Genomic DNA, 21,565 nt, shown 5'->3' on the forward strand with positions numbered 1-21,565 from the left:
TACTAACAAACAACTGTCCATATAAAGTTCTTGTTTTAATAGTTCAAATTACCAGCTTGGTACATGAATTATGTGTTATAATTTACTTCTGAATTCTGTCTCAGTATTTTAAAATTTAAAATTGAGTTATTAAAATCATAGCTAACTTTGATTCTTATTAATTCGAGACTAAAAAGTTAAGTAAAAGCCCAATAACTTTGACCAATAACTTAAGACCCAATTGATGGTTTAATAAATGAAACAAAACTTTAATTCTCATACACTAATTTTAAAAAAAGGAATATTCTCAAAAAAAAAAAAAAAATCTTTCCATCTAATTTATTTCCACTCATTTCCCTCCATTCACAGACCTCTTTTTTAAAGGCTAAAAAAAGCAGGTAAAAAAAAAAAAACAGAGGCTGAGGCTGAGAGAGAGTGAGAGAGCATAAATAAATGAATTTTATTTTAAGCAATGTTCCCTCCAAACCCTTTTGTCCATCGTGCTTGTCTTTTTGAGTTATGACACATAAAACCTGAGGCAGTCAAAATCTAACCGCTATTATGCGCCGGAGCAAAAAAGATAAACAAAGAAGCAAAAAGGTGGGGCCCACCCACTCAATCGATTCGTTGGTGAGGGCAACGTTTCCCGTGATTGACTCTCGGTTTTGTCCTTTCTGTCTCCATGTGTGTGAAAACGACCCAACGGGATCCCGTTTTCAACGTTTCCCCATACGACGCCGTTTCTCTCTTCTCGGCGTACTTTAGCCCAGCCCCACACACCGCCTTTTATCTTCAATCAATCAGAGTCAGAAAGAAACTACAACAGTTATAAAATTTCAGTGTAAAAATAAAGAGAAAGAGAGAGAGAGAGAGAGAGAGAGAGAGGGTTTGAGAATTGAGAATTCAAATCTGATTCTCTGAAACTTGGAATTTTGAAGGGCGGTGAAAAGATTGAAAGAGAAAGAGCGAGCGAGGTTTGGACCTACGTTGACTCACTGAGTGATTGATAGATCAACCGCCTAAAAGCTACTACCTAATTTTTCTTCGCATTTACTTCAGGTGAATTTTAGGCTTCTTAAGCTTTTGATCTATGGATCTACATTTTCTTGTTGCTCAATTTGCGTTTTGTTTTTTCTCAGCTTGCATTTTGTGTTTTGTTTTTTTTTTTTTTTCATAGTCCAACATTTTTCACTATGAATTTATTATTTAAGATCTGCTTAGTGTTAATAATCAGTATGATTTTTTTTTTTTCAGAAATGTGGGTTGGTGGTGATGGCACAAGCTTAATTGTTGAAGTGAATGCTTCGAAGGTGCAATTTGGGGCTGTGATTTGAAGGTTGGTAATTTGGAAAATGATGAATTGGGTCACTTTTTTTTTTTTTTTTCCAGATTTGCCAAGTTTTGGGTTTTAGTACAGTAAGCACAAATGTGCAATTGTGTGGCTAAGAATTTTCATCTTGCAGGTCTGTATTTTGCGGAGCTAAAGTAACTAACGCAATGGGTGTCTCAGGAAAATGGATTAGAGCTTTGGTTGGTTTGAAGAAACCAGAAAAGTCACAATCTTCAGAGAAAAATGAAAATGTGGGTATTATTAGTATTATTTTTTTTTTTGAAAAAAAAAAAAAACTTTTTACTTTTCATCGTTTGTTAAATCTTTCTATATTCTCATTATTTAGTTCTTCTGCTGATTAAAAAAAATGTGGTTATTACTTGTTGCTGAATTATCCTCATATGATATCTTGCTCACTTCGGATAAAATATTTTGTCTTTTGTTTGGCAGTGAATTCAATGCTGATTCAAAGCTAATAAGTGCTGCTACCCTGACCCCAATTTTTCTCTTTTAAACTTGCCGGAGTTTCTTTATCTTGTTTATAAATGTTTGATGAATTCCATGGCGCTTATTTGATTTGTTTTGGGAATTTAGCTCTCGTGACTTTAGTTAAGCATGTAACTCTGAGTAGTTTGGAGCTAGAGTGAAAACAATCATTCACAGACGTCTTTACAAATATGAATCCTGAAAATTTTGTGGAGAGGATTTCTGTAGTCCATCCAGACTAATCCTTTTCTATGACTTATTCCTATGTTAGATCTGCAGTTAACAAAACCAAAGTGACCAAAGTGTCATATTGTGTATTTGTTGTCCCTTTTTCTTTTCTTGAATTTTTTATTTTATTTTACATGTATTGTTTTGTAAACATGTAGTTATATAAATTCGGCCATGTAATGTTTATTTCCCTATATTGCTTTGCAGCAAATCCTTGATTCTATAATTAACAGCCAATATTTGACATTCTTTATACTTATCTTATTTGATGTCCCTTGGTCAACACCAGATCTTGGTATTAAGGGCAAACCCTTTACATGTTTTTAGTGTATGTGAAAAAACTCAAATGTCATCTCCCTCTGTAATAATGGGGTGGAGGGTAAGATCATGGGTTCAAGACCCAATAGGTGTGTGTCTAAGTTTATAATAAAGAAAGAAATTTGCAATGGTAATAAAATAACATGCTGTTCATTCCAAATTATGTCTTGTCTGCAGACCTGGACAATGTCATGCACACCAATACAGAACAATTTGTTACAGCCTTGCTATTCTATTTTAAGATGGATTGTTTTCTGATATAATGTATTTTCAATCCTTGAGGGGTTTCTTCAATTGTTGCCTAAAAAACTTGGAAAACTCTGAAGCGGATTGATAGTAAAATGCTACATAGTTAAACATATCAATCCATTTCTTTTTAATTTTTCTTTCTTTAATCATGACAGAGAACAGCTTCTAGCAAGTCTAGGCACCGGAGAAAACATTCTGTTGAGATTGATACTGATAAGCTTCAATATGAGTTTGATCATGTTGCTGCTCCACCAGTTGTAGATTCCAATACTCAATCAAACCCAGATGTGGCTGGCTCCCATTCAGGTTCACCTCAAGCACAAGATGCTCAAGCACAGGTTGCAGCTCATAATGAGCAAAGTGTGAAAGAAGAATGGGCTGCAACGCGCATCCAAACTGCTTTTCGTGGATTTCTGGTATTGCTACTTCACATCATCTTAAAGCTTATCCAATCAGCCCTTGAAAATAGTTTGTTTTTCTAACATCACATTTCTACTCAAGATCCAGTCTCCTGTTTCTATGCATCCACCTATTGCAATTGTCTTGTTGAATTTCCTCCCCCTTGTAAGTTCGAGGTGGGTGAAGTCATGGGTTCAAGACCCATAGGGTTCCTGTGTAACTTAGCAATAAAAAAAGAGCAATTGTCTTGTTGAATTTCATTTGTGCAACTGTCTTATATAGTGGGCCCCCTTTCCTTTCCACTATAAAAATATTTGTCTTACTAATTAAAAAAAAAAAATTCTTACTGATCTAATCTTGAATTGATGTTACAATTTAAAACTTCATTATATATGCTCACGTAGTTGGATGAAATTATACGGAAACACAAAGTAGATTGGCTGGTTAGGGAGAAATAGGAACCTTGACCTATGTGCATGAAAATATAACAATAGCAGTGGGATAATCTATGACGACGCACTTCCACCTCAAGATTAATACAGCTTCATCATTTTCTATTTGAAATAGTGCAAAGCAATATATGCATATAGTAACAACTATTGGTTATTTGACAACTCGTTCCTTACCTATAGAATCAACTTGTTTGATCATGAAGCAGCTCAATGCATTTTTTTCTTCACATAACACTATTTTATGTAGATAAATTGGAATGAGGACTGCTATGATGAGCTGAGGCATAAATGAGGAGACAGTTCTAGTTTTGATGATTTCTTATGCAATTATCATCTGGTTAATGTACTAGAAGGCATAAAAACAAAATGAGAACTTTTTTTTTTGGATAAGTGATAGAAGATTTTATTAAGTAGAGAAGAAACTTGTGTACATGTGCAGTGTACACATGCACGAATAATACCAATTTACAAGGATAAGATTATTATTAATAAATTTATCCATTGTTAAGATTATCCTAAAACTTTATTCTGGGAGAAATAGAAGGAAGAGTATGTTACGTGATTGAGGGAATCTGCTATTATTTGTGGACCCAGAAGCTAACTGAGAGGAAGGGGAAAAAACATGAAACCCTTTACTTTTCTCTTTGATTCATATTGGAGTTACACCCAGTATGTTGTAAGATACTCACAAAGATAAATCTAATGAAGTCTCAAAAATAAAATAAAATGAGAACTCCTAAGATACAAAACATATTGTAAAGGAAGTCACCCTATATGACTCCTGACTAAGATTAAATTTAATTGGACTAAGATCAGCTAAGCCTTTGTTTTACTTATTAACTATATGAAAGTCATTCTACCTTATTTTTAGGGCTACTTCTCTTGTTAAATTGTAGGCTGTAGCTATCTAAGCTTTACACCCATTAAGGATAGAATCTAATTGCTTAAATACAGCTATAGTAAACTGGTCAAGTATCTTAAAAATTGTATGCAGGATGCTGAGCTAGATGCCAGCCTGTAAATTTTTAATGACATAATAACAGACAATTTTCAAATGACTACAAATTTTGTAAACTAGATTTTGATGAAATTTAATTATGAAACCATTATGCGTGAGTATTATGAAAAATGAGCCTTAATTAAAAAACATGGAGAGAATTTTTTAATTCTGTCACATATGTTGAAATATAGAAGAAGGTGCAGTTTACTGACCGCTTATCATCAGGGTAGATAAATACATCAGGAGCAGCTGCACTATTAGATAATGGACCTCCTTTTGGTCTGTTAAATAAAATTTATTTCATTTAAAAAAAATTCTTTTGGAGGCACTTTCAGCCTAACAATTGTGATCAGATTGGAATGTTTTTCTGATGTATATATCAGGCTAGAAGAGCTTTACGAGCTTTGAAAGGATTGGTAAGACTTCAAGCCCTTGTCAGGGGCCATGCTGTGAGAAAGCAAGCTGCAATAACTCTCCGCTGTATGCAAGCTTTGGTGAGAGTTCAAGCTCGTGTACGAGCCAGGCGTGTTCGTTTGGCATTGGAAAGTCAAACAGCTCAACAGAAACTTCAGCAACAACTTGTAAATGAGGCTCGTGTCCGAGAAATAGAAGTAAGAAACTTTAGCTACTTTCAATTGGATATACTCAATCTGTTCCATTTTGTTTGTCCACTATTCCATTTTGGGATGTCCCAAAATATTTATCCACAATGATGCAGGAAGAGTGGTGTCACAGTGTGGGATCTGTTTTTGACCCATAACAAATTTTATTTACTATAATGATCTGCAAAGATATTATACCAGAATGAGTTATGTTAATGTATTACATCCATATTATATGACATTGTTCTTGAAATATTAGACTTTGTTAGGTGCATTTAGCATGTTATGACTCTTCTGACTGTGAAGCAGGAAGGGTGGTGTGACAGTGTGGGATCTGTCGAACAAATTCAAACCAAATTGTTAAAGAGGCAGGAGGCTGCGGCTAAGCGAGAGAGAGCCATGGCATACGCTTTGGCTCACCAGGTAAAATATTATGAGCCTCTTGTTGGCTTATGAAACTGCAAGTTCTACTTCAAAGTTTAATAAGTTTCATGAAAAGAATGTCAGATGTTGGAAAGCATTGTCCATAGTGATAACGAGGAAAATAAATATGAAACGCCTGGAGATGAACTTAAATGTCTGGGCATGCACATCTGAATTTGGCCTATAATGTGTTTTAAGTGTCAACTTAGGGTTTTGAGATAGACTATGATGTTAGGTTTCTTATAATACTGTTTCTCAAAAAAAAAGAAAAAGGGTTTCTTATAATACTAAGATTTCCATAATATGCTGCTTTTCCTTAAGTGGTAGCATTTTCCTGAACCCTTGCCTTTATATTAATTGTTTTAATTTAACCAAGATTTCAGGTCGCCTTCTTCATATTTGAAGCCTTATTTGAAGTTTTGTAATTTTGCCCTTAAATTTTATTGTCATATACAGTTAATATGCCTACCCATACCCCATAGTTGATTGTGACTTCTGCATATATGTTATTCCAAGCTTTATAATAATATTTCATTCTTGTTGTTTGGATAGTCTTATTGGTTGAATGCCATAAGGTCCGCTTAAAATAAATGGCAAATAGGTGCATCCATCATTGCTCTTCCATGCTCATTCCATTGATTGTCTTAAGTGTCATATGCCTTTACAGTGAGCTCTCATTCATCCCAGCTGAAAAAGAAATAAGAGAGAGAGGGAGGGAGGGAGCTCTTCTTTGACTAGCTTGCTGCTGCACCCCCCTCCCCCCAAAAAAGAGGGTTATTTTTATTATGTTACATTGATCTTCCTTGGGGAGATCCAAAAAAAAAACCTTGGGGATTTGTGTTGCGCTTGAGTCCTGCTAGCTGGTTTCTCAATAGATAAAGGTGTCCCAATTCCCAAGTAGAAGGGCACTTCTTGGATGCTCAAACGTATGAATTTTTTATTTTTTAAAGATGAGAGATATATCTGATACTTCTTGATACCTAGAATCCTGGACAGACCTTCAGAGATAAAAATTTTCCATTCTACGTTTGGAATAGGATTAGAATTTTTAGTTAAAACATAAGGTTTGTCCATTTGTTATAATTGTACTTTTTTTTTTTTAATGTATAAATTACGGATGCTTGCTTGACTGGAATATTTGATATCTACACAGAGACATCCCCTCTGTATCTATTTGTGTACTCACGTCTGTCCTATAATTATTTTCTTTGAGATATTAGTTTACCTTACTGGAATACATATAAAATCCATTTCCATTCGTGCAGTGGCAGGCTGGATCGAGGCTGCAAGCTGTTCCATCTGGATTTGAACCAGATAAAAGCAGCTGGGGTTGGAACTGGTTGGAGAGATGGATGGCTGTCCGTCCTTGGGAGAATCGGTTTCTTGACATTAACCTTAGAGATGGAGTGATGGTACGTGAAAATGAATCAGTTGAGGATATGAATGGAACTAAATCCCATGTAAAATCTGCTGGCAAAAAACCAATTGCACCAAATCTTCATCCAAACCTTTCGAGTCAGAAAACAGGCCCCTCTTATTCAGATGGCTGTGGTTCTTCATCCAGTCAATCAGCAGGCATGCAAGATGCATCCAGTACACTGCTTGCCAAATCCAAGCCAAAGCCACATGCAGATGATCCAGTTGAAGAATCTAACTCAAGGCCTGGAATTGGTTTGAGGTCTCACAGCAATCCAAAAGAGAGATCCACACAACCAGATAAGCAGGCAAAGAAGCGATTGTCTCTACCTAACAGCGGTGAGTTCTCTCTCTCTCTCTCTCTCTCTCTCTCTCTCCACAATTAAATGGTTCTGCAGTTATCCCCCTCTCTCTGTTGGTGTGTGCATACGCAATCTTCTAACTTCTGTTGCTTCCCTTGTTTGAAAGAATTGTAGTCTAGAGTGGAATATGGCTTTCCTTTTTCCTTCAATTGGCAATAAAATTCAGGCTATTAAAACTTATCCCCCCCCTCCCCCCCACCCCACTTTTCACAAAAGGAAAAAAAAAAAAAAAAAAAAATCAGTCACTTTTTCCTTACCAAAAAAATATGCTCGTTAATATCGGGTTTTCTTTGCTATGCTGAATTGTTCTTATTCATGCTGTACTATTCTTTGAGATGTATAATCACAGTAAAAAAAAAACTACAATTTATAATCAGTGTAAAAATAAATAAATTATTTTCTCTGTTAAGTACGCATAACTGTTATAACTCAAGCAATGCACCATGAGGTGTATTGCTGGGTGTTTTATGAATCATCATGCTTCTGCAGTTTATTTAGTCTTTCCTTAATTTGGGTTGAGCAGGGGGAGGTGCCGGGGCTCAATTGTCCAGGCATCCTAATAAAACTGTCGCGAAAGGGACACCCAACTCGCAGAAGATCGTCAAGGATAAATCTAAGATTAATGGAAGAGGGGACTCAAACTCTACAAAATCTGTCCCACAGGCTGTTGATCCATAACATTAAGAATCCCACACAAGATATCCTACTGCAGGCTGCTCTTGATTGAATCGCTGCTGTTTCAGTCTGTACATATATTGCCACTTTTGGGGGGCATGCAACCTGCGCATCGCTTCTTGTCATGAAATTCAGAGGTGGTTTCACCATGACATTGTAAAGGAGATTGGCTTGGATTGTCGCGGGGAATAAGATTTAGTGGGTTTGATATTTGGCTGTCGTAATGTTATTAAGTTTTATTGTTGTCAATTATGTAATCATGCGGTATTTATTTCCAAATGCACCGTGTTCGGAGCAGTTGGCTTTACATAATACTATCATTGTTAGATTTCTTGCTATGTTCTTCCGTTCTTGAAGATTACGCACTGCTGTGATAATCATTAAAGAAATCTGGAAATGGTGGAAAAACAATAGTTCGAAGTATTTTAGTGGGATCTACCGTGTACAAGTTGTGAATTTCCACTAGAGTAGTATATAAATATATAGATTTTGGTAATAAGATTATGATCATGCATGAAAAGATTATTCGGATATTCATTAAGAAAAATTAGAACTTTTGTCGTGTTAAAATAATTTAGGGATAATTGTATTTTACTGAATTCTGGGTTAACTGTTGCTTTCTAATAATTCTATTAACCATAAGCAGTCAATGTATAGGTCTCACGTTTAATAATTCTTTAAATAAAAAATTTTCTGCTCTGAAATATAACCCCACTATTTAGTTAAAATTGCCTCTGAAAAAGAAAAGGAAAAACAACACTGACACATTAATAACCTGAGAAAAGAAAATGCAAAAGCTATTAAAAAAAAACTTATAAACTAATTAATGTAATTATAAAAACAAAATAAATAAATGTTATATTACTCTTTTGTGATTAGTGACATATTAATTTGTAAAATTTATATAGTAAAATTCATAATATCCTTAGAATCACTCATTTTGAAATTCTGACTTTCAGACTCTAAACCCACACCACACATGTACATTATATAATTTAGTTATCAATATATGAATTCAAATACTTATAGTCCCTCACAATTTAATACTCTTGTCATGATAAAATACTAAAATCTTCTTCATCTACTTTGTCTCTCGGTCCCTTCCTCCCTCCAACCGTCCAAACATAAACAAGAATTAGAATCCAATAAATTTGAACTCACCTAAAATAGCTATGTGCAGATATCTCTCTTTTTTTGTTAATTGGGTTTGAATCTTAAAATCTTCATTGTCCAGAGGCCCAAACCCTAATTCCTAATTTTGTTTTTTCCTTAAAAAAAAAAAAAAAAAAAAAATCAATGTCCATTGACCTTGTGCTTATATTTAAGTACTATATAAAAATTAATTAACTGGTACTATAGAAGCAGTGCTCCTTTCTCTTAAATGAATAGTAAATCTCATTATGAATTTAATTATTGAGATCCATTATTATGTGAGAAGATTGAGCATTGCTCTGAAAATTTTGAAAATGTTTATCTAGATCAATGGTATTATAATGGTAGTTTGGCTGGCTATGTGTTCAGTTCTTTCATTTTTGTAGGTTTAGGTTATGCTTATCGGAATATAATAGTGAAAAAGTGATGATTTTAGCTAGATGTCAAAAAGCAAAGAAATGAACATGAATCAACTGTAGTAACACCAAATCACTATCTACCTTTACCAAATAAAAGAAAAAAAAAAATCACTGTCTACCTAAGAGTAACGTTTGAGACATAATATTTTGCATAACCTTTTGCACAAGGGCTGACATGACTTCTTGCTATTGACATGCAATCATTTTGAAAGTCATAAACCCTAACTCATATCAAACAACCAAAATCAAAATCATCAAAGAAATAAATGAATCTTACAGAACCAAATCAACACCAACAAACTCAGATATTGTTCTTCCCAAAATTGGAGCTTATGGAAATCGTTTGTTGATGTTAAAAGGACTTGCTAGCATACGAAATAAACCCCATTCCATAGATGCTGACAATGATGGTAATCTACCCGTTATCATCACTATTGTTAACTCTATTAATGCTGGGTCCCATTCTCTATGTGTGGAGGTTAAAAGAGCACAAAAGAAATTCCTTTTGGTTAAAAGTAAGGGTGGCAATTCGTGTTCGCGTGTTAGATTCTTGTCGTATCAACTAATGAGTATTCGACTATATAGGTCAACAATAACCCGACACGTTTATTAAACAGGTCAAGATTCATCAACTCTAACACAACTTGTTTATTAAACGGGTTAATCGTGTCAATCAATTTATCAGATTTTATCGAAGTGAAACAAAAATATACAAAATTTAGTACTAAATTATGAAAAACCAAAAAAAAAAATATATATATATATAATTTAGAAATAACAAATAAATGCATCACAAATAATCATCTAAAATTAAAACATATCTCAATATTACAAATAATAAATCATAATATTTTTTTTTAAAATAAACCATAATAACTAATAAGTTTATATACCTAGAGTTTGAAGGATATATTGGTAAGATATCATTTAATTAAATAGGTCAGACATGTCAAACGGGTTCCATAGGTTAAACATTAACTCAACTCGTATATTAAACGGGTTAGACGTGTTAATTCGAATATGATACAAACTCGTTAAGCCTCAATCCATAGCTTGCTAATTTCGTGTCGAGTTATGTCGTGGTCGCGGGTTGTATTAAATTTTGCCACCCCTAGTTAAAAGGTGAAGGAAATGATGAACACTCAGTCTCATTAATACTTCGAATAGCTGATCGGAATGGTAAGTATATTTCTAACATAAATCTTAGATCTTAGAGCCGGTGATAGGTGGGAAAGAGGGATTGGAGGTGGCTGGGTTATGGAGAGAAATCTAAGAGGGAGAGAGTGTGTGAGAGGGGTGAGAGTTGAAAGGTATGGGGTGAGTGGGAGAGAGCAAACATAAAATGTTTTACCAAAATTTCAAGCATAAAATTTTACACAAATTTGCCTAAGTTAATTTGGTTGATTGAAAATATTTTACTGTAAAACAAACACTATAAATATAAAAATATTTTCTTACAAATATTTTACGTCAAAACAAACAGAGTGTAAGAAAACAAATAATACTAGTAAGTTACCATTTTGCCCTTACAAAAATTTGAAAATTACAAAACTTAAAAAAAAAAAAGAAAAAAGAAAAAGGCATTTTTTTTTGTAGCGACCCTAGTTTGATTTGGGAACAATTTCTTTCTTAGGGCATGTCATGAGGATAGCAATTTGGAGGGATTTTGGAAGCAAATGATGTGTGTATAAAGGCAACCATCAATAGATTTATAGATGTCTATCTACCTTTACCAAAAAAAAAAAAAAAAAAATCACTGACTACCTAAGAGTAACGTTTGAGACATAATATTTTGCGTAGCCTTTTTCACAAGGGCTGACATGACTTCTTGCTATTGAAATGCCATCATTTTGACATCTAGTACTCTAGATTGAGTTGGGAACAATTTCTTTCTTAGGGAATGTCATGAGGATAGCAATTTGGAAGCAAATGATGTGTGTATTGAGGCAACCATCAATTGATGTCTATCTTTGTTGGCACCCGTGACTCCATAGGGGTCAACGAAAATATGATGAATGTTTGTTTGATCACATGGTACTTGCCTTTCTAGATCAAATGGCACATATCATATGAATAGGACTTATATCTGAACTATGCCTATAAATAGAAGCAATTCTTGATCAAAGGGTGTAGGCTTATGCATACACAGTACACACCCGCAAAGAGATCATTGCAAAAAAAAGTGATAAATTTTAAACTAAAGTAAGCATAGGAAGTGGGAATTACCTTGATGGAAATATTGACCATGGATGAATGACATTTGTCCAAATAATTCTCAAGGCAGTGCTGTTTTGGATCTCTTCGTCCAGCTTAGTGCTTGAAACTAGGAGTGTCCAAATCCAACTGGAAATTGCGAAACTGATCGCGTTCGACCCATAGTCCGCCTGGTCCGAAACTCCCAGTTCCCTCCAATTGGTAGTGGGTCTTTGCCTCTAAAAACTAATTGAGTGGCAGGTTTCCTTCGCCAAAACCCGAGTAACTCAACCTGACCAATGATATAAAGAAACTTTGGCTAGATCCGACAAAATCATGACCAGATTCGGAGAGATTGAGCCAAATTTGGCCAAATCTCAACCAATTTCAGCGACTTTTTGCCTAAATCTGGTGAGTTACAGCAAAGTTAGACAACCTCCGCCATTGATGTTCACTTGAGCTCGAAACTAACTTGACTCATTGATGTTGGCAATCTGCGATAGGTCTCTCTAGTTGCCACCCGATTTGAGTGGGTCGGGTTCGGTTTGAGTTCAAAACCGATCAAACTTGACCCATGGACATCCCTACTTGAAATTAGACCTTAAGTCAAATCATCTTGTTTGACTTCATTTACATCATTTTTCTCGTCCATGCCTCCCCTATTGCTTCTCGATCATACGTAACTTTTTTTTTTTTTTTTTAAATATATAAATAGTTTGATCATACATAACCCGATACTCTCAAACCTCAAAACTCGAAGAACTTAATTCATACAGACATAACCCTACATCTTCATCAATTGGGTGGGAATATGGCTGCTTAAATAGTTTATGTACTGTCGAATTCAAGTGGGCTGGGGGCTGTGAACACAGGCGCAAGCTCCTTTTTATAACTTATCAAAAAATGAAAATAAAAGTTATGTACAACTTTTGGGGGAAGGCTGATCTATTTCTTTTCTTTTTTTGGAGGGTTTCAGGGTATCACTAGGAGCTTTTATTAACAGGACATATATATAATCACCCTTCCTCTCTTCCCTTACTTACCCAACAACCATATTATGGGCTATTCTGATAAATTGGATTAAATGTCACCATTTGTGACCCTTTCAGACAATCATTAAAATGATGACACTGGACCAATCTTTTTTTGTCGTGTATAGTAGTAACTAATAAGTAAGTAGCCATGGGAATAATACTCTCAGTTCTCTGATACTCTCGTGGTTTCTTTCATGTGGGTGGAAATTTAAAGTTTATTAAAATTCGTGGAAACCACTCTTCTCAAGTAAAGAGTGTGTCTCACTTTCTTTCACTGATATATTCCTATTTCATTTTATTCATTGGATTCCAAGCCTTGTACGGACACGTCTTTTTTTTTAATTATTTTTTAAGAAAGAATCGGACACATGTGTAAACTCGCAGTCAAGATTTATCATCTACTACCGTACATATAAATATATTAAAAAAAAAGTTAATATAAACATTATGTTATATTGGGAAGTTAAATATAGAAATAATTTTAATCCACCAAATAAGGTTGTATTATATATGAGACATCACACCCGTTTCTGTCATGTCCCTAATTTGCACTTTGATAAATTCTTAAAAAAGAAGCTGATCAGATCGGATTTCGCTATCAAAAGTTTGAAGAAATATGATTATTATTATTATGAATGATGATTGATATATGATCCCTAAAAAAAATATTCTCTCCATCTTCTTGCACGTCAACATTTACTGAAAATCTGCATCATGTATGAATTTATTAAGAAATCAATGATGACATAACAGCCAATGCCATTAATTATACTAAAGGCCAATAGTAAAGAATAATGAATAATTGAATATATGATCCATTTTCATCTCTGCAAACCAGGTTCATTCATATGTTACTACTATTAGATGTTTTTTTTTTTTTTTTTGAGTTTACCAAATTATAGATTTGCTATATGTGAAGCTCAGAAACAACCTCAAAATATGTGAAAATACCCATAGAATGACACGACATATTGAGCTAAAGATATACTAGCCCCTTAACCGAGAGTCATTGTCAAAGAATATTATTTATAACTTGAATGTTTCTTTTATAATATTTTTTAGAAATAAGAGAATGTACGTTATATATCAAATATATACATATTCTTTTTTATAGCAACATAAATACCATGACCTAAAGGTTGTTGGTTTCTTTTATAGGAAAATGTTAATCGATGCTTCAAAAATATTTGTTAATGAACTATTTTTTGACATTTTTTTTGAAAAAAAAAAAAAGGTAATTGATTTTTTCAACAGTTTGTTATTATTATTTTTTTATGAAAGTTGTATTAAAAATTTCCTAAAATAGTTCATTAACAAATTTCCTAAAGACATTCGTTAACAAAACCCTTATTTATCTTACTCTTAAAAGTTGTCAAGATTTCTGTAACTTAATTAGATTTTTTTGGGTGCCATTAAAAGAAATGTAGAGGGTGCAAACCCCCCTCCCTAACTATCATATTATAAAAAATATATAAAAAAGGATGTCATATATATGTTATTGTGGGGCCCAACGATTTTTGGGCCAGCTCCATTTATTCGTTGGAGCCCAAAGGCCCAAGCCGAGGAAGGTTATGGCCCAGGATCGGTAATACAAGTACAAAATAGTCTTGGGACACAGCCGAGGACGATTCAGTCCTCGGCATGTCCGAAGTCTCCTCGGAAGAAAGGGCAAAAATGGTATAGAAACAACTTGGAAAAAAAAAATCTAAAATATCTGTGCCAATAGAAAAGGGTATGCTGGAAAGTGTAACGACCAGGGAAAGCTGCCCTTACTACTATTCAATACTCTGCACCTGACAAAGCCATATTCTCCATATTTTTCAACTACCCCCAACCACTCCGGGTATGGGCTAATGGGACAAGTATCAGTCTTGGAATATCGATCCTACACGTGGACGAAGGATAAAAAACATAGGCTAGTATAAAAGGAAAATGAAGTAATTCATAGAAGGGGCTGAGAAAAATGGCCAAAAACCAGAGTTTCCCAGCCCGCCTCCAGGAGAAATACTTCAGGGGCGAAGACAACTTAACCATGTATGGATATCACGAAAAATCCACCGCTTGGTGACCAAGGCTCAGCCTTTCAAACCCACGTTCTACAAATGATATTATTTGGGCATTTTTACAAGCGAGCCCAACACCGTTGCGGTTCGTTACAAATCGTGTCCTTACAGTTATTATTAGAGCATTAGCATTCGGTATCTAAAATATATCATATTTTATCATCTCAAAAGTTAATTTATCTATTATACCATACCATTTTACAATACACTCAACTTTTCAACTTTTATTTTAAAATACAACATATTAAAATAATATAAATTATACAATAAAATAATAAACAAATTATCTATCTCTATTCACTTTTTGATTGTTGTCACTGTCACTCTTTCAACAACCAAACAACCCAATCTCCACCACACCACCACCGCCCACTAAAATCCCACCGGAACCAAAAACCCAAATTAAAAGAAAAAAACAAAACACAGCAAATACCCACAAAAAAAAACCCATTAAAAAAAAAAAACTAAACAAGCCAGTCACTACCACCCCACCACCACTACCCACCAAAATCCCACCGGTACCAAAAACTCGAATTAGAAAAAACAAAACCCGACAAATACCCACCAAAAATCTAGCAAACTTATTAAAAAAACAAACAACCCAGTCACTACCACCACGCCACCATTGCCCATTGAAATCCCATTGGAACCAAACCCCCCCCCCCCCAAAAAAAAAAGCAAAAAACAAAACCCACCAAATACCTAGCAAACCCATAGTAAAAACAACTAAACAACCCACTACCCACCACGCCAACCCAACCAACCAATCCAAATCCAACCCAAACCCTATCAGAATCCAAAATCCAACCCATCCGAACCTAAACGATAAAAATCCATAGCAAAAAATCAAACAACCCCATTGGAATTTGAATCCAACCCAGGCCCTATTGAAACCCACTCGCCACAACGTAACCGTGTCAATCTCACCACGCCATAATCATGCCATTACCACGCCAAACTCCGCCACGTTGTGACCACTCTGAATTGAAGCTAGCTTCGGTGGCAAGCTTTAAGAGAGAGAGAGAGAGAGAGAGAGAGAGAGAGAATATATTATACAATATTCTACAAATTAGCTTAACTGGTAAAATTTCTAATAATTGTATAAGAGATTTGAGGTTTAATCCTTGCCTACACCAAAAATTGATTGATGTCTTAGTTTGATGATAAGGAGTTATCATCAGGAGCAGACACTATAGATTGAGACTCTAAAAAAAAAAAAAAAAGATGATACTGTAGCATGATTGTAAAAAATATTACAATTAAAAACCCAGGTAATACATGTTTTTTGTGCTTTAATACTAAAATATAGCATATTATAAGTTATACCGGCCCAAATACTGATGCTCTTCTATTTTATCGTATCATAAGATTCACAACCATCCCTTTATTATAATCTTCACCTTTAAGAATTTAATAATATACTACCGCTTTCCTATCAAAAAAGAATTTAATAATATACTATTATATTTATTATCATAAATTTTCATACTCATGAGTATTATATTTTTAAAGTTTGGTTTATATTCAATACTTTTTTAATTAGAGGTGTCTTTTTATTTTAAATACATAATAGCAAATGATAGTGGGTTTAATCTTTACATTTTATAATTAATTAGTGGGTGATGTAACAATTTCTCATTAAAAAAAAAGTAAATTTTAGTTAAAAAAGTATTGGAGATAAACCAAACTTATATTTTAAACCTTGTACTCATATTATATATGTTATAAAATCTAGATTTTCCCTCCACTTTATTAAAAAATAAAATAAAAGGAGAAAAATTTCTATAAATATATAGACCATTTTAGGAAAGTTTTTATGAGAAAATAAAATAAGTAATTAATATTTTAACAGTTTTTTTTCATTTTTTAAAATAAAAGACAAAAACAACTTTTTTTTATTACTCATAAAAATAATGTCAAAATTTTTTTAAAATAAATTTTTTTTTTTGCAGATTTAGTCAACAAAGCCCATAAAAGAATAAGATTTTCCATTCTAGTCCATTTCATATTTCTCCCTAACAAACAACAACCCAATCTGAGAAAAAACCACAACATCCCAACAACTACCGTGAAACATAACGGAAGCAATATCACGCCTTCTGCATCCACTTGCCCACTCTCCCTCTCTCTCTCTCTCTCTCTTCTCTCTCTTTCCTTCCTTTCTCATTCCTCTTAATTACTCGCACCAAAGCCAGCACCTTCTCCTCACCCTCTCATCATCATCATCAAACCCACCCAACCCCTCACCCACCCAAAAAAAAAAAAAAAAAAAATCCAACCCTAAAAAAAAACCCAAAAACTCACCCAAAAAAAAAAAAAAAAAAAAAAATCGATTTAAGTCTCTAGAGTTCTAACAAAATTCCAGACCCAAATCCCCACACCCCAAAATTCTCAACCATCCTCCCATCCATTTTATCCCGACTAATAACCATCTCCCCTTCATCGATGTTCTCAACCCAATTCGTCCTCACCTTTTCCCTCCTCCTTTCCCTCCCAATCCTCTTCCTCCTCGCCCCTCGTTTCCTCCCTCCGCGCCGCCCTTCCGTCCCAATCCCTCTCCCCGACGAGCTCGACGACCTCTCCCTCTTCAACCGCGCCGCCTCTCTCTCCGGCCCCTCCAACACATTCTCCCACCTCTCCTCCAAAAACCCCAAACTCAAGATCGCTTTCCTCTTCCTCACCAACTCCGACCTCCGCTTCGCCCCTCTCTGGCAACAGTTTTTCGAAAATGCCCCTGCCAAAAACCTCTACAACGTGTATGTTCACGCCGATCCTTCCGTCAACGTCACCCGCCCTAAGGGCACCGTCTTCGAATTCCGCTTCATTCCGGCCAAGAAAACCTACCGCGCCTCCCCGACGCTCATCTCCGCCACCCGCCGCTTGCTCGCCACCGCCGTCATCGACGATCCGGCCAACGCGTTCTTCGCCGTGCTGTCTCAGTACTGCGTCCCTCTGCACTCTTTCCAGTACGTGTACAGCTCGCTCGTCACCTCCACCACCTTCGATCTGACTCAGTCTCCCTCCGAGTCGGCTCAGTACGGCGGGGTGCGCCTCAAGTACAAGAGCTTCATCGAGATCATCTCCAAGAACCGGTCGCTGTGGAAGCGGTACGCCGCGAGAGGCCGGTTCGCGATGATGCCCGAGGTCCCGTTCGAGAAGTTCCGGGTCGGGTCGCAGTTCTTCGTGGTGACGCGTAAGCACGCGCTGGTTGTGATCAAGGATCGGACTCTGTGGAGGAAGTTCAAGCTTCCGTGTTACCGAGAAGACGAGTGTTTCCCTGAGGAGCACTATTTTCCGACTCTGCTATCAATGGCGGACCCCAATGGCTGCACCCATTACACTTTGACAAAGGTCAATTGGACCGGTACGGTCAATGGTCACCCGTACACGTATCGCCCACCCGAAATTTCGGCCGAGTTAATATATCGGCTGCGTGAATCCAATTTTTCCGAGTCGTACTTGTTCGCCAGGAAATTCACTCCTGATTGCCTGAAACCCTTGATGGGTCTCGCCGATTCGGTCATTTTCCGCGACTGAATGAAATTTTTCGGTAACTTATTTTTTTTTCTTGTTTTTCACTTTTTACTTTTTACCTTACTAAATGTGAATTTCGAAATCATGCGGAATCAAAATAGTGAGTTCATTAGTCAGGTTTATTTTTTACTGCATTGGTTAAATTTTGCTTGACTCAGTGAGTTAGTGTCGGTGGTGGTGAGTGAGGGTGGCGGGTGTAATAGTTGTTAATCCTTGAAATTTGGATTCTTGGCTTGAGGAAAAAAAAAACGAAAATTCCGTGAATCTCACTTTTTTATTTTTTGGTGGGAAAGTAATAAAAAGTCCGAGTCAACTTTACTAAACCCGCCTTTTTTATTGGGTGTTTGTCTGCTGATTGATTTAGAATCTTTTTTATTGTTTTCATTACCAAATTGCCCTCGTTTGGATATCATTTTTTTTTTTTTTCAAAGATTGAAAATTGAAATTATGCAAACGTTGGAAGTCAATTTAGGTCGCCAAAATTTGGATTATGACTGTTTTTGTAGGAGAGGGTATTGGGTATTTTGACCCATTCTTTAGTGGAATATTTTTGAAGAATTCAAACTGGTTAAGTTTTTTGTTTACTATTTTTTTTTTCTGACAGTGAATGATCACATGTTCTTGAATATCTGAAATTAGGTGAAAAATATGTAAAATGATTGCCTTTTTTTTTTCTTTCTTGCTTGGTGCTACCGACACTACTTCTTTTATTTTATTTTATTTTTTCTTTTTACAGCAAATTTCATAATGGTGGGAAATTTGTTAGAAAAAGTTGTGTATGTGACATTTCGTTGTTTGTGTTGTTGGGAGTTGAGCTAACTCTGCTGAGTCCATTGAATTGATCATTCACAGGTGAAAATGGCCAATTGTTAAAAGTTTTTTTGACTTGTTCCGGTGGGGTATGGTTTTGAAGCTGGCGCTAAGTGCCTTCAAAGTACAACCAATGTGAACCCAGAAGGTCCAAAGTCACGGACAAATGTAAAAGGAATCAAAAAGAAATCAAAGGAAAAGAGATACCTGTGAAAGAGTAAGAGAAAAGCAGGTACTTTTCTTTAAAGTGTATTGTGATGGTGTAAGAGTAGTACTATTATGGTAATAGTAGTAGTACTATGAGTAAATGTAGATTTTAGTCCATTTGTGATGTGTTTTTTGTACATATGTAGCAATGGATTATAACATATCCACATGTAACTTAGGGAGGGGAAGGAAAAAAAGAAGAAGGATTTATATAATATATTTATATAGAACCAAATTGTTCTTGATGGTGGGGAAGTTAGCTATTTTGGGTGGGGAAAAAAAAAATACTCAAATAGTGCCACCCAAAACTTAAGGTTCAATTTATGATGATAATGTGAGGGAACAATAATTGGCTTTATTTTACAGCCGGGTGAAATGTAAAAATCAAAGCCGGTTTTGGCCATTTGTTCCTTCCTTCTCTTTGGATTCCCCATATCCCATTTTTTTCTTTTTGGCTCCTTGTACAAGACAGAGAGATGCTAGGATCATTGTGTACTATTTATAATACAATTTCTCTATAAAAAAAAAAAATGTAATGCTGAAAGAAATGAAAAGGAGAATTTTGTCTCTCTATGCTCTTTCTTTTCTCTCTTTGCTATGATTGATTTTGATAATTCACTGATATCTTAAGGTTGCTATACAATAATAATATGATGTTCTTTGAATATGAGCTGGAACCTACAATTGACTGGTTGTTTTTGCATATGATGAAGTAATCCATCACATTTTGTCTAAAAAGAAGTAATAAACAGTAACACAGTTCTAGAAAGAAAAAAGAAAAAAGAAAAAAAAAGGAAAAAAAATTGATGTCGGTGTTGTTTGTTTCGTAAAATATGAAATTATATCATGGTGAAGGACAAGTTGCATTTTCCTTTGCGTGTGATTGATGTAATGTAGGGCCACCTACTCTTGGATGCTTTGTTTTCATTTCTGGGTGGCAGCCAGCCAGTACACAATACACATTAACTTGAGGTCACGATCTGTGTGGTCTTGATCTGCGTGATTATGATACTCTTTCAATAAATGAAACTTCTCAGGTTTTTTAACTTTCTCCAGAGGATTCACATCGGTTAAGTTAAAAAAGCATATAATGAGACTCCAAATTTGTCTAATAAATCTCTCAAAACGCTCACCAGTTATGTACTCATTAGGCAAAATAACATTTTTTACTATATATTTGTTGTCCAAATTTAGAAGATGCTGTAACTTATGCAAATGGTATTTTTTATACATTCTTTCTCTCACCCAAGTACATTAGCATTATCTACTTTCGTCCTTGTTGTTTGGGTGTTGTGCTGATGATTTGGGAAAAGGGTAAAATGATAAAGAATGGAGGAAGAAAGAATATTTTTAGAAATTTGTTAATGGATGTAGTAGTATTTGTCAGTGAATTAATTTAGAATAGTTTGTTGGGGAAAAAGGAAAAAAACATTTTCATGAAATTAGTATCAAAATTTTCTTAAAAATGGTTTGTTAAGGGCTATTGAACCCATATATATATATATATATATATATCATAGATATGTGGATGATTTTTTAATAAAAATTATTAGTTAACTTAAAATATAAAAAGTAGGTCCTCAATGTGAATGTTCTTAACTGGGTGGTAATGCATAATAGACATGGTGTTTATGCTATTGTTTAAAGGGAAATATTAACCAATGCTACAAGAACGTTGGTTTAGGAACTTTTCTAATATGGTGTCAAATCATTCTTAAAATAGTTTGTTAACAAATATCTAAATGTTGACAGCTTTTTATATTTTTTATGTAAATAATATCAAAACTTTTCTAATATAATTTATTGTTACTTACAATAGTCAATAAATTATTAGCTTTTGACCCTTTCTTTTTCCATTTGTATCTTTTATTGAAGCTTATATTCTTGGGTCAAAAAGTAACTTTAGAACAATTGTTAATAAATCATATTAGAAAATTTTTGACCTCATTTTTATGAGAAATATAAAAAGTAGTCAATAAAATTAATTATTTTTTATTTTTCCATAAAATATTTTTAAAAATAGTTTCTAAACCAATACCTTTTAAAGCATTCTTTAACATTTTCATATATATATATATATATATATATATATTCTTTTAGTTAGTTTGGATTTCTCAATTAAAGCAAATAATCTCAATTTCTCTCATATAAAACAAGAGTAATGGTGATCGACCCTCTATCTATAAAATTAGGGCTTCAACTGTTCAATTATCTCTCTATTGTTTGGTCAAGAA

At 34.6% G+C, this 21,565-nt stretch overlaps 2 protein-coding genes across 3 annotated transcripts; both read left to right on the plus strand.

Annotated features, from left to right (window-relative positions):
• The first annotated feature begins 527 nt into the window (after positions 1-527).
• Positions 528-8,377, plus strand: LOC115982339 (protein IQ-DOMAIN 1). Of its 2 annotated transcripts, none has more exons than XM_031104917.1 (8): positions 528-1,038; positions 1,234-1,315; positions 1,443-1,560; positions 2,746-3,006; positions 4,825-5,052; positions 5,350-5,466; positions 6,732-7,221; positions 7,768-8,377. In XM_031104917.1, exons 3-8 carry the CDS (start codon positions 1,477-1,479, stop codon positions 7,920-7,922), a joined length of 1,335 nt encoding a protein of 444 aa, XP_030960777.1. In that variant the 5' UTR covers positions 528-1,038; positions 1,234-1,315; positions 1,443-1,476; the 3' UTR covers positions 7,923-8,377. The 2 variants fall into 2 exon arrangements, with proteins under 2 accessions (XP_030960777.1, XP_030960783.1); XM_031104923.1 differs by having other exon boundaries at positions 530-1,038; positions 5,353-5,466.
• An 8,704-nt stretch (positions 8,378-17,081) lies between these two features.
• On the plus strand, positions 17,082-19,904 carry LOC115982356 (glycosyltransferase BC10). The gene is made up of 2 exons (XM_031104933.1): positions 17,082-18,330; positions 19,167-19,904. Exon 1 carries the CDS (start codon positions 17,226-17,228, stop codon positions 18,315-18,317), a length of 1,092 nt encoding a protein of 363 aa, XP_030960793.1. The 5' UTR covers positions 17,082-17,225; the 3' UTR covers positions 18,318-18,330; positions 19,167-19,904.
• The last annotated feature ends 1,661 nt before the right edge of the window (positions 19,905-21,565 follow it).

Source organism: Quercus lobata, chromosome 1, assembly GCF_001633185.2.
Source record: "Quercus lobata isolate SW786 chromosome 1, ValleyOak3.0 Primary Assembly, whole genome shotgun sequence".
NCBI classification, from domain to species: domain Eukaryota; kingdom Viridiplantae; phylum Streptophyta; class Magnoliopsida; order Fagales; family Fagaceae; genus Quercus; species Quercus lobata.